Source organism: Ptychodera flava, chromosome 1 (genome assembly GCF_041260155.1).
Source record: "Ptychodera flava strain L36383 chromosome 1, AS_Pfla_20210202, whole genome shotgun sequence".
NCBI classification, from domain to species: domain Eukaryota; kingdom Metazoa; phylum Hemichordata; class Enteropneusta; family Ptychoderidae; genus Ptychodera; species Ptychodera flava.
The window spans coordinates 10188847-10202537 of record NC_091928.1 but is presented as its reverse complement, the minus strand read 5'-3'; the positions used below and the strand labels follow the sequence as shown (position 1 = coordinate 10202537).

The 13691-nt window shown below is 41.6% G+C and overlaps 1 protein-coding gene across 2 annotated transcripts; it reads left to right on the top strand.

The window, feature by feature from the left end:
- Positions 1-842: 842 nt before the first annotated feature.
- LOC139129758 (ankyrin-1-like) lies at positions 843-12979 on the top strand. 2 transcript variants are annotated; one of them, XM_070695443.1, is made up of 2 exons: positions 843-1000; positions 8799-12979. In XM_070695443.1, the coding sequence occupies exon 2, from the start codon at positions 9428-9430 to the stop codon at positions 11327-11329; it is 1902 nt and encodes a 633-aa protein (XP_070551544.1). In that variant the 5' UTR covers positions 843-1000; positions 8799-9427; the 3' UTR covers positions 11330-12979. The 2 variants fall into 2 exon arrangements, with proteins under 2 accessions (XP_070551544.1, XP_070551546.1); XM_070695445.1 differs by lacking the exon at positions 843-1000 and adding an exon at positions 5779-5886.
- The last annotated feature ends 712 nt before the right edge of the window (positions 12980-13691 follow it).

The following is a 13691-nucleotide window of genomic DNA, read 5'->3' as shown; positions in this document are numbered from 1 at the left end:
AACACGATTGGAACTAATTTGGGATAATTGGATTTTCACATATTTAAAATTTCTCAAAAGTGTTAGGTGCTCTATAGCTGATTGTTGCAATATTACAAATTACTCATAAAAACAATTGTGAAACTTAAAAAGAAAAGCAGATGAGCTTACATTTGAAGATCAAGCAGAGACTACTTCACCATCCAATTATCCCAAATTAGTTCAGTTTCTCTCTATTTCGAATAGCCTTCACAAATTCGCACTTTCCATACTGTTACGCTATCGAATCATGCGCATAATGGAGGATAATCATTTTGTTTTGAAATTGTTCCCATGTTTGCCAGCAACTTAGCTGCCAAGAAAAGCCAGGCGACTGGAATCCAGTCGACACTGTATGGGGTTTTACGTTTACTGCCATTGTTTATGGAATTTTTGATTAGACACAGTATAAGTATGCTTGTCGTACTTATACAAGTATAACCTTTGTTTCCAAGCATTGCTTTCAACGTGCTTAATGAAGAGTACCAGAAACACTACATTGTAAGATTGAGTTTTTATACTTGTGACCAATGGAAAGTCAAAGTCTATGCGATTGATTTATGTTGTGCTTTTTTTCTGTTTTTTTTTTTGCTAGCTGGCAGGAGGTTTTCAAAAATTCAAGGACGGCAAACAAAGAATCTTCTTTACATGGCCATATAGTAGAGACCAAAGCAAGCATTTACAAGAAATGGTCGCAACATCAAACAAACTTGCCACTTCCATGTTGAATTTAAGGTGGGTCGAGAACAAATAGACATCGTAACTTCCAATGCAAACAAAACTGCAGACTTATCACTCTTTATCTCTGGCTCTGAGGCAGAGCGCATGCGCAGATTCAGATGATACAGCCTGCTGGATTAATACGCCTCTGAGGACATTGAGTATACGCGCCAGTTATTTTTTGGGGTTCGCCGCGGAGACATGGTTTCATCTACCTTTTGGCCGTTCTAAGTACAGCCGGGAAACTTCTGAAAAGTCACAGGTTGGTTGTTTCGAATTTTAAGGCAAGGTTCTTGTGACTGAGTGGGTCCATTGATGACCGACTTGTGTTGGCGTACAGTGGACTGATGACTGTGGTAGTTCGGTGTAGGAACTGAACTGTTAGGGTCAAAGTCCACGGAACAGCATAGGGGCAAATAATGATGGCGGTTACACATGCCGTATCAGAGCGGACTATCAGAGCGGACTGTGGTACGAGAGTCAAACGGTGCTCGAGCATACTGGCCACGGTCCAAATAGTTCCCAATTCTGCCTGTTACGCGTGGGAAACCACCCCGGCCATCGCCGGCTTTGTCTTGTCGAAGTTTAAATCAATTTATATAACGCGTAACATCTCGAGAGATTTACACGCCGCCCGTTTTTTCTGACAACAATCCGACAATACCGGTGTGTTTAGAGTCAATAGTATTTTGAGCAGTTTAGTGTCACTGGAGTGCAGTATTTTAGTGACCCCAAGGTCGCAAAACTCTAGTCACCCTCAATAAAGACTGAATTCCTCTATTCATGTGCCGTATCCTTCTAAATTATTTCAACAGGTTATAGGCCCTAAACACTGTACCCTCAGAAACACGCTTGCCCTCGCCTCGCCAAAGCAATGTCACGAGCCGTGAATAGGTACATGAACCCGTCCATTATTTTGCAATCCACCGCCACCCCGCCGTTTTGTGTACAGAGGCACTCTTCAGTGAACATTCGCAGCATACCAGCGAAGATGATAAACTGGGTACCGTATGTCGGAAAGTTGAAGGGAATTTCTGTGTCGCGCCGTGATTATAACAGTGAAGTGGAGCATTAATTTTATCGCTGTTTGTGAAATCTCAGACCAAGCATAAGCTTATGCTCAGCGTTATACCCAGGGCTAGTAAGCTTAAACTCCATTCGAAACAGGTTTGTGCTCATTCCCACCCTTGGAGAGGATTCGGTAAAACTTTTAAGGGACTGGACACAAATTACAGGGGGGGTGGGCCGGTGTTTTTTGGGGGTGGGTCGCCATTTTTCGCGCAAGCATTTTTGAAGGGTCATAAAATTTTGTGCAAGCCTATGGGGGAGGGTCACCTTTTTTCATGCATCAAAGCTGAAATTGCATGTGCACGTTATGGAATACTGAAAAAAGAAAAAATACCTCCTGGCACTTTCATTTTCTGCCATTACCATTTTCGGCGCGCCCTTCGGGCGCAAATTTCAGGTATAATAAACAATGTATTGATGATCCAAGCAGCCACATTGATTTAAGTTGTCATGATTTCTACTTATTCAACACTATTGTGCATAACTGTCCCCTATAATGACTCTTTCAATAACAATTTGGGAGATTACTTATTTGACATCATTCTCCCATTGACAATACATTGGGTATAGGTCGGTGTCAAACGTTCATGTCGCTGTATGTACATTTTTTAATTTTTTGAGGACATTGACAGAATACAAACTGTTCAGAATAGTGCATAGTGTCATCAATAACAACTGGAAGCTTCAGGTCGAACAACTTTTGAATAACAATTTAGGATCAGATAACCTATGAGTTATTTGTAGTTTCCTCATAGCCTACAATGTATAGTGAATCAACATTTTGGTGAAATTCCAAAATCAAATTTCTTGCACAACCATGGACTTGAAACCACTCTAGTCTAATCATGAATATTAATACTAATAATTAGGTGTACATAAATGCACAGGTTTACCAAGTTTTGTATTGGAAAAAAATTATTCATAGTTTCATCATAGACTGCCATGTATAGTGAATGGACATTTCAGTGAAATTCCAAAATCAAATTTCTTGCACACCCATTGACTTGAAACTACTCTAGTCTAATCATGAACATTAATACCAATAATCAAGTGTACATAAATGCACAGATTTTCCTATTTTTGTATTGGAAAAAAATTATTCATAGTTTCATCATAGACTGCCATGTATAGTAAATCGACATTTAAGTGATATGCCAAAATCAAATTTCTTGCACAACCATTGACTTGAAACCACTCTAGTCTAATCATGAACATTAGTACCAATAATCAAGTGTACATAAATGCACAGATTTTCCTATTTTTGTATTGGAAAAAAATTATTCATAGGGTTTCATCATAGACTGCCATGTATAGTGAATCAACATTTCGGTGAAATTCCAAAATCAAATTTCTTGCACACACATGGACTTGTAACCACTCTAGTCTAATCAAGAACATAAATATCAATAATCAAGCATACATAAATACACAGATTTGCCAAGTTTTGTATTTAAAAAAAATTATTCATAGTTTCTTCATAGACTACAATGTATAACGGATCCACATTTCATGTGAAATTCCAAAAACAAAGTTATTGTACACAGATACACGTGTTACCACCCTCTTCTAATCAAGCACAATTATGTCAATTATTCAGGGTCATATATACACAAATAGTGCATATTTTTAATTCTGAAAATTTTTTTTTACAGTTTTGTCATAGACTCCATGTATAGTGGATCAACATTTTATGCGAAATTCCAAAAACAAAGTTATTGTACACAGATGCACATTTTACCACCCTCTTCTAATCAAGCACAATTATGTCAATTATTCAGGGTCCATATATGCACAAATAGTGCAAATTTTAATTCTGAAAATTTTTGACAGTTTTGTCATAGACTCCCATGTATAGTTTTGTCATAGACTCCCATGTATAGTGGATCAACATTTTGACAGAAATTCCAAAATCAAATATCTTGTTCACATTGCACTTGTAAACAACCCATGCTAATCAAGTATATCTATATCAGTTATTAAACATCTGTATATGAACAGATATAGCTAGTTTTATACTGGAAAATACACGTTCGTAGTTTTCTTATAGTTGACTACATGTATAGTGAATCAACATTATCGATAAAATCTAAAAATTACATTTTTTGTACAGGCATGCACTTTTTACCTGCCACTTCAAGCAAAGTACATTTACATGAATAACACACATATGATTTGATATTTTTTGGACAACGCGTTATATCGGCCACATTTTGCCTTCCTTTCGAGAGGGCGACTTAAAAAGTATAGCAAGTCAGAAGGGGGTCTTTAACACATTGCGGGTTTTTTGGGGGGTATTGAGTAACAGGGGAGGGTCACTTATTTTCATGCACGGATAAGGGGGAGGTCACTAATTTTTGCGCATGAACTTTTGAAGGGTCACTATTTTTTACGCAGCGGTTTTTCGAAAAACACCGGCCCACCCCCCCTGTAATTTATGTCCAGTCCCTAAGTCTAAGGAGCTTTGCGACCGATTCTTAGAAAAATGCACTGTTAAATAAATGATATGTTGAAATCGGTTTTTATGTAACCTCAAAGGGTGCCTGTGTTGCACTCTCGGTTGTAATCTCACAATTTGATCTGCGTAGAATTATTGTAGAGTTGTCTTTCGTATTACGGTGGGCATAAACAGCACTTTTCATGACGTCAACAATGCAGGCACAAACATATAATTAACACATATACATGTTTAAGGCGTGTATAGACCGACATGTGGCTATGTACATGTACGGAGGCGTCTTAGAATACTCAACCACAATCCTAAGACGAAATAATGTCGCACAGAGACATGTTTGATTTAACAGTCTGCAAAATTATTTCCTTCGTTTAAATTTCACACACAAGGCAATATGCTGGCGATATGACGGGTAAATAATAGCTATGGCCATGGTGACGCGTTATCAAGGATGAAGTGTCCACTTGAGATGGTGTTTGACTTCAATAGGATCAGGTGTGTCTGACAGCGTGCCGACTTAAATACCACTTTCATTTGTGCGTCTGTCTTGCCGAATACGTCAATGGTAATTGCTGTAACGCGGATTCAGTTTCCATGTCATGAACGCGTCGTATCTCAAAGACCGTGATAGACTGATCGATCATTCGGCGACACGTATTAACGTCATCTTCCTGTCTGACTGCCGGTAATTCTAATCGTGGAAAGGAATTCTAATATTGTGTCGTGAAAGCAAATTCACGTCGGATCGAAAGGTCGAGAAAAAGCGCAGAATTTCCAGAAATCCAGTCACGTGACTGTCGATAGTAGTTACCGATGGATATAAAACCGTTCTGAACACAGACTGATAGAACTTAGACACTTCGCATAAATTTGTTTAATTTGTTTTGTCTTTATTGTAAGAGTATACGCAGTTTATGTAGGTTCTTTTCTGCTTGACATCACTTCCAAGATTTGCAGTCATCTTGGTTCTTAGCCTCTTTTGCTTCACATTAAGGCCTTTCAGTGAAAGTTTGATCGTTTGATGGAATTTTCTCATTTACAGCGTACCCAATAACGCGGTTAAGTGCGCGGAATAATCGTATTAAACCATAGCGAGCTCGAGGGGTTGCCATGATACCGACGCGCGTCGTTCGCGCAGCTTCGGTGACCATATAAAGCAAAGTGGACGTATGCGGCAGTCTCGACAAAGTTAAACGATTTTCAGGTGAGACTGCTGTTTTGAGAGGGCGCCTATAAAAATGACGTCACTGCAAGGCGCTGTCTGGTACAGTACGAATTTCCCAACATGCAACACTTGTCAATTGATGTGAAATTATTACGCCTCTCAAATCATGCAAATCTTGGACACTTGCGTCATCATTGCAGCCTTAAAAGTAACTAAAAATGATATCAAGCTGTGGGTTGTTTTCTGTAGCTTCTTTGGAACGGCTAAAAATTCAACGACGCGTCACATACTTTGTAGTGTCACCTTAGCGTCCATGACCCATTCATGATGTTTACATACTGGTAAATAATTTCCCAAAACGCAGTCAACAGGATTTTGAGTGGCATAAAACGAACACGCTCCACAGACTGTCTTTGTCAGATTTTCAAACGAACCCCAAAATGCCGACCTACGATACTTACAGGTAAGTGAGCTTATGCGAAGTGAAATTGGAACATTTTCTAGTCGATCATATTTGTAGTTTTAGACAAAATAGCGTATGTATATGGAAGACAGTTTGACGCGACGAGCCGATATGTGCAAAGTTGGTAAACTGGGCGAGACACGCAAGCTGGGGTCAGGCCCGCGGTGTCTCATGGACGCGCTTCTGCAGGCAGTAAATGTTGTGTTGTTAGGAGTAGTTCTTGTTCAGTGTATCTTCATGTCAACTCAACGCAAGTTTACCATCTAAAAGCCGCTAACTGTGCGACATTTTGGTGTAATATCGGAGTCGTGCAACATTCCACAATTATGGTATTTAGGTTTAGGGAAAATAACGGTTAAAAGTGGAGTTATTTTAAACAGTCGACCGAATCACGGAGATTAGACTATTCAAATTAGTTCCAACGGTTCGAGCAATCTCGTCGTATTACATCGATACATGGTATGGAAAACCTCGAGCCTTGATGTTGAGGGATTCAATGTAATTTCTCAATTTTAACAAAAAGGACACAGCAATTTTGTCAGGCTGGATCTGTAACTGTGCACTGTGATAGACGAGACGGGATGCATAAACATGGACCTAACCGACCGTTTGAATAAATGCATGCATTTGAAACCAGTCACCCTATGCTACATTTCTTGAAAAGCTAGTTTATTACTGGAGGTGACAGCCGACATTTTTCAATAATAGTTTTTTTAATTTCACATATAAATGTTATGGAGCGAGAGCATGCAACACTTGTCGCGCTTCTTGAATACCAACACTTCAATTTTTTTCACTCTTTTAAAAAAAATTTCCAAATACCTTTGTTCCCGTTGGCCGTTCATTTCAAACATCTCCTGTCTGTCATCCATTGTTGATCTCTACAACAGCAAAGCCTTTGTTGTTACTAATCCTAATGACAATAAATCAAAGTTGTATTTGTAATTCATCAATAATAATCTGGCATCTGCAGAGCATGTAATGGGTGGACAATTACGCTTGGAGGGGGGGTCGTTAGAATCAAAATGTGCAAAAATTTGCCAGATTTGGTGAATTTTATTAGACAAGGGAGTGAATGCATACTTTTTACGAAAAATCGTTTTTCGCTTTCCTTTTACGTTAACATTCTTTTGCATAATCAGCACGTTTCCAATTTTTAAAGTAATGTTCAGACCGCATATTTTTTTCGCTTTAACCGCCCTTTCGAAGATGTATTGTTACGCATAATCCCTTTACAAATTCTGGGTTAAAAGACATGAGATCACCGCAATTATTCATAAAACCATGACCCATGTTTGATTTGCGTATCATGGACGAATATTTCTCCGAGTCTGTCATCCACCCACTATTAACAAACACTCGGCGATTATGTAAATTGTATAATTTTTTGATCGACTCAACCATATCCTGTACAAAGAGGAATGTTGGGACAAAGGAACTTACAAGCAAAACGTGCACATCATGTGTGTAGTGTTTGGCATTATAATTTTGAAAACTATCAATAATTGTGCAACGACAGTCAGGTCGACAACTCAATTCCTTCGTAATTTCAACATATAGCATGGTGTTCGGTTTCTGTGAGTTGTTATGAACGACAAATTTTTGCAACTTCCTGTCAGGAATATTTTACGCCCACACTATTCTCATATATTTAGTATTGCACGACTCGCGTACCACACCTGCGTTACCCTGGATTATTAATAACTCCAGAGACGAGTTGAAACCTGGCAATCGCGTCGGCCAATCGAGGTCGCGTCTCCTTATATTTCAACGCGTTTTCAACATTTATTGCATCGATCAAGTGAAAAGGTAAATTACAGGATCTGATACTTTTCTGACCGTCGTCTCTACCTTTACACATGACGGAACCAGTTCGGATTTTAAAGATAGAACTATGGTGGTTAACTAGTCATGGCTCCACAAGTTCAAAGTCTACTTCGACTAAAAAAAACTTGTTTTAAGACAACATGTTGTAAGATGTTCCTCATTTCCGCTGAAAAAATGACACATAGGCCTGTATCGTTGTTCAAATAGCCATGTATTGACAGTGATAGCCGACAAGTCGTTAGTTTGATAAACCCTTCTAGCGAACTGAAGACAAAACGGATCTTTCCTCTGCTTGGCTGTTTTTCGTGCACGATTTTTACAAGTAATCATGATTAATTTGTATTGCCAAGGGACGACTCTCTATACTGTTTCAAAATAACATTTCGTATAGAGCAACAAATCGGTAACTTTCCTCAAGCTTGCTCACACAGCATACTGTGTCATTATTGCTTCAATATGGCGGCCATAAACTAAATATAAACTAAGGTCATGACCCCAGAGGCAGGTTGTTTCAGAACCAAAGTCCACGATAAGGAAGTACTCGTTATTTTGGATCAGTGTCCTCTCTAGACATTTAAAGGGATGGGAAAATGTCAAAGCAATATTGCTAAAAGAAGCAGACAACGTTAACACAATGTAAATGTAAGGTAAGCGTACTTATAGTATAAGGTAGAACGCGCCTCGGGGACAGATATTCGGACTCTCAAACTTTTACAATTCTCTTTTGATATGCCACTTGTGGGGGTTCATTTTAAAGCTCTTGGCGTAAGAAAACTTTTGGTCGGCTTAGTTTTTCGAAATTCGAAATTTTCATTTTTCTCTATAGATTAACGCAGGGATGGCGGTCATTTTGATTTTCAAATATCGGTAAACCTTGCGTTATTTTTTTCTCTAGTACCAAAATTTGCACGGTGACCCCCTATTTTTACTCTTGATTTTGAAAGGGAATTGTTGAAATATTTCTTTCTTAAGGAAAGTTTGAGCAAAAGTTCAAGTCTTTCACTTTCGAGGTGCATACTACTTCAAGTCTCAATGTCGAAACTTGTCTTTTATTTCTTGCTATTTTTTCTGTTCTGTATTTGTAGACCGGAATCCACCATGAATGTCAACCAGGCCCTAGAGCTGCGGCTCTACGAGGCTATCAAGAACGCAGACCAGTTCACGGCCTTGGAGTTGGCAAAAATGTCGGATCTCTGTGTGAAGAGAGATGGCTTCACCCTGCTTCACCACGCTGCCTACTTCAACAGACCACAATTCATCGCCGCTCTCTATGTGTATGCCGATATCAACAAGATCAAGGACGAACGGGTGAGCGACGCCACCAATGATTTCTACGGGATGACGGCCATCGATATCGCCGAGAAGATGAACCACTCCGACGTTGTCAGCGTCATCAAGGAAGTCGCCGAGTCGGAGAGGTATTTAACTCCGCTGCATCGCGCCGCAAGGGCTGGAGACGTGAAAGCCATGGGGAAGCTTATGAAGTCCGGCTACCACGTGAATGTTGTGAGTAAATATGACAACACGCCGCTTCACATGGCCTGCAGCGCCGGGAAATTAGACTGTGTCAAGAAGCTTGTGAAAGCAGGTGCGAACGTGAATGCAAGGACTACACGTGGAGAAACTGTTCTCCATCGAGCGGCTAGCTGGGGACACTACGATGTGTCTGTGTATCTGATATCTAAGGAAGGTTTTCATGATGTGAATGTCTTGAATGAGGACTTGGAGACGCCACTGCACAGGGCAGCATACTACGGCAGTCCGAATATTTCAGAACTGTTGCTGCAAAAAGGCGCCTGGGGATGCGAGAAACAAGCATAAGATTACACCCTTGCATCGAGCTGCGTACAACGGGCACCTGCGGATTGTGGCGATTCTGATGCACCGAGGCGCGCAGATAAATCGACGGAACCAGAACGGGAACACGGCGATTCATTTGGCGGCGGAGAAGGGCCATTTATCGGTTGTCGAGTTCTTGCTGAGGAAAGGTTGTGATGTCAACATTATCGGCGAGTTCGGCAACACGCCGCTGCACTTCGCCTCCGGCAACGGGCACGCCTCCGTGACGGATATGCTGCTTCAACACAATGCCGTCCCAAGTGTGCGGAACAGGGACGAATCGACGCCGCTGCATCTCGCCTCGATCCACGGTCACACGGGAGTTGTTAGGGTTCTGGCCAGACGCGGTGCTCAAATAGATGCGTCCGGTGAGCACCGTGCGACGCCGCTGTTGATGGCTTGTTCGGCCGGCAAACTTGACACCGTTGAAGTTCTCCTGCAGAACGGCGCACTCGTCAACGCGGCCACGGACAAACGCAACACGCCGCTCCACTATTCCGCCGGGAAGGGCCACACACTGGTGGCGGAAATGCTGATCCAGGAGGGCGCTGCGGTGGATGCGACAGACAGCTATGATGCAACTCCTCTGCATCACGCCTCTGATCAGGGCCATTCAGGTGTGGCACAATTGTTGGTAGAGGAAGGTGCCGACGTTGATGCTATGAACCAGTACAATCGCACACCTCTGCATTATGCTGCGGAGAAAGGCCATTCACTTGTCGCTGAAGTCCTTCTCAAGAGCGGAGCGGATGTCAACGCCACCAACACATACTCCGCTACAGCTCTTCATCTCGCCGCTGATAAAGGTCACCAGGATGTCGCTAGGATGCTGATCCGCGCAGATGCTAACGTCGAAGCCCGCGATAAGGAGGGCTGGGCGCCGTTGCACTTTGCTGCCGAAAGAGGGCACTTGCATATCGTGAAGTTGTTAGTCGACAGAGATGCCTCGGTCGATGCTGAGAATAAATTCAAAGATACACCTTTGCTTATGGCCGCCGCAAACGGCCATCTTCAAACCTGCGACTACTTGATCCGCAATGGCGCAAACGTGAATGCTGTCGGTGAGGAGGACGAGCAAGGTTGCAAGATAACTCCAATACACGCTGCTGTCTCTGGCGGCCACATCCCAGTCGTCGAGATCCTGATTAAGAGCGGCGCTGAGGTAAACCCGTTGGAAGAAGGAATAATTACACCGCTGCATCTCGCCGCTTCCAACGGCAACACTTTGATGGTCGAGAGCCTCATCCAAAACGGCGCCGACGTGAATAGGGAATCCGAAGTTGACGGTTGGCTTCATCGGCCAATCCACGTCGCGGCAGAGGAAGGTCACCTTGCCGTTGTCGAGTTACTCATCCACAAAGGGGCCTTCGTCAACGCCGATGACACGGACAGGCCGCTGCACCGCGCGGCCGCAAACGGCAGACTTCCAGTGGTGGAGATGCTGTTGATGAAGGGTGCGAAGATAGACGCCCTCAACCGCTACAAATCGACCGCCCTGCACGTCTCGGCGGATAACGGACATGCCGACGTGGTGCAGTTTCTGCTCGAACGAGGCGCCAACTTCTCGCGCGTCAATGTGTATGGCCGCACGCCGTTGCACTACGCGGCCGAGAAGGGACACGTCAGTGTCTCAAGCATCTTGATCAGGGTCGGGGCAAAGGTCAACCTGCCGGACGAAAATCGCGAAACGCCAATGGACCTGGCCTTGAGGAATAACCATGCGGATATGATTGAATACCTGCAGCAGAAAGGCGGCAAAAATTGCGTGGTTCAGTGAACCTTCGGACGTGAGAGATCGCCTGTCAAAAAAAACTTTGTGGTCGACGAAGATCAACAGGTGTCGACGGTAGGGTGAAGGTCCGCAGGTAGCCATGACAACAGTGCTAAAAGGGTTGGATGAAGTTGCCAGAGCAACTGTTTTATACATAGCAAAGGATTAGCGGAATGCAGTAGTTGGATTTTTAACACTGGATGAGAAACTAGACTAGTACAATATTGACCTCCAAACACATCTCACAGCGCTTTAGACCCAGATAGTATTCAAGTTTCATCGCTAAGATGAAATCGAAGAGAACAAAGTGCCAAGGATAATCTTCGGTTTAACGTGCCAGTGCATCAATGTCTGTATTTTTTGCTGAAATATATCACTGATTAAATATGTCTTCTTCGCAATAATATGGCCAGCGCACTTCGAAGATTCAGTTTATATCGTGCCTAGCTATAATTCCAGACTTTTGGTTTTCTAGTCAAATAATTTAACGAAATTCAGTACAGGAAATCTATTTGTATGTTGTTCAGAGTGCTTGAGGACTCTCAGCTGGTTCTGAAAATCCCAGTACCAGAATTTCAGTCGCTGTGCTACCATACGAAACAAGTTTAGTTTCAATATTTCAGCGTGCATTGTGGCCTTTTATTCACCTAATAACGAGATACCCATGTAGATTTAATATTTCTTGTTTTTCATCCTCCAAAGTATACATTCTTCCTACGTCGAATTATAGCCAGTCCAGCGACTTGAAGTAATATCGTTGGTGTACCAATCCTGTCTGCCTGTATATTCTTATGAATTTATGCTGTCACCAAGTTAAAGGGGGAACTTTTGTCATTTTTCAGCCGAGATGGTCTGAAGCTAAAACTACTTTCGCCACTTTAAATCCCCGTGCTTTTTTCGTAAAAACTTGGCAAAGTACTACTTTATTTGCCATGAACTATGACAAAACAGGCAGATAAAAGGAACTACAGAATTATAAACCGGAATTGCAGTTCACAACATCAATCGCCATCGAAAACCGGGGATAAATTTATCATTTCGAGTGTTTGTCAGTAGTAGGGAAGTTTCAGACTAAAATTAATAAACGAAAGGGTAACGAGCTGCTTTTGCAATGTTTACTAGTTTTATTGAAGATATACATACTGGGTCCACGCCAAGCAGAAGTCGAAATTAACGTATATGATGCACGCGTGACGTCACTGAATTGCTAGTCACTGACCTCTTGACCTTTGCGTTTGAAGTAGCCATGTTGGAAGCTTCAGCTGGTTTGATAAAAACGAAGTAGGTGAACTGTGTCATGCCATAAATATCCAACATTTTTGGAAAACAGAATATGCTTTCAAATCGTTATGAAGCAAGGTTATAACTAGGACAGGCCGTATATGTTTTTTTTTGTTTAGATATTCAGTATATTATTGTTTGTTTATCTTTTCAGCTTTTGTTATCAAATGGAAGGATGGTGCATTTTTTTCAAGACTGTCAGCTGCATTTCGATTGTCATTGTCTTAATTAAACAGAGTAAGCTTATGATCGAGATCGTATATTTTTGACGATTTTGAAAAATCAAAATGCAATGTAAGCCTATGATTTACATTTCAATTTGTGAAATTTGCCAATAAATGAGCAGCATTACAGACACTTTTTGAGAAAAAATTACTTCATCGATGCTTGTCTTTTATTTCATTTGACATTATCTAAGATAATTTCTGTTCCCAATAGGCCAAACCCGGAATTCGAATCGACCACGGTACAAACAAAGCCATGTGCGCAAACGAGCACAGACGTACGTGTATTTCCATACGCGTTAGTACACATGTGGGTTTGTTTGTACCGGAATCACGTGATTATTTGGGCGTACTGAGTCTGTAGAACGCATCGCGTCCTTTTTATTCCGGAGTAGAACCATTCCTAAGTCTAAATTCAGTGTTGACCTCAAAGTCGAGAAATGAAATAAATTTGGAGTCCAAAGGAGATTTTCTTACCAATGGCATCATTTTCGACCGATAGCTCTTGCAGGTTCGACTCTAAGTTTTTGATATCTGTTTATTAATTGTTTGTTGATATCTGTCTGTTTATTCAATTTCACTGCACCTATCTAGCATCTATTGATTTTAGACAATCCTGAAACAACGAAGTACGGTTACCCTGTATTGGCCCTGTCGGTATAGATATTTTCCATACCACATTTTTGAATGTTGAAATTTTTGTTTTAGTTTGATTTCCAAAACTTTGTACTGGCTGGTCCTATATTCTGCCTTTAAATTAGTGTTCTCTGGTCAAACATACCCCTCTCCGCCATGGTTTCGCCCAAACCCTATGTTTTCAATGGTAACTATGGACCGGTGTACAGGGAATAGGGATGAGAAGT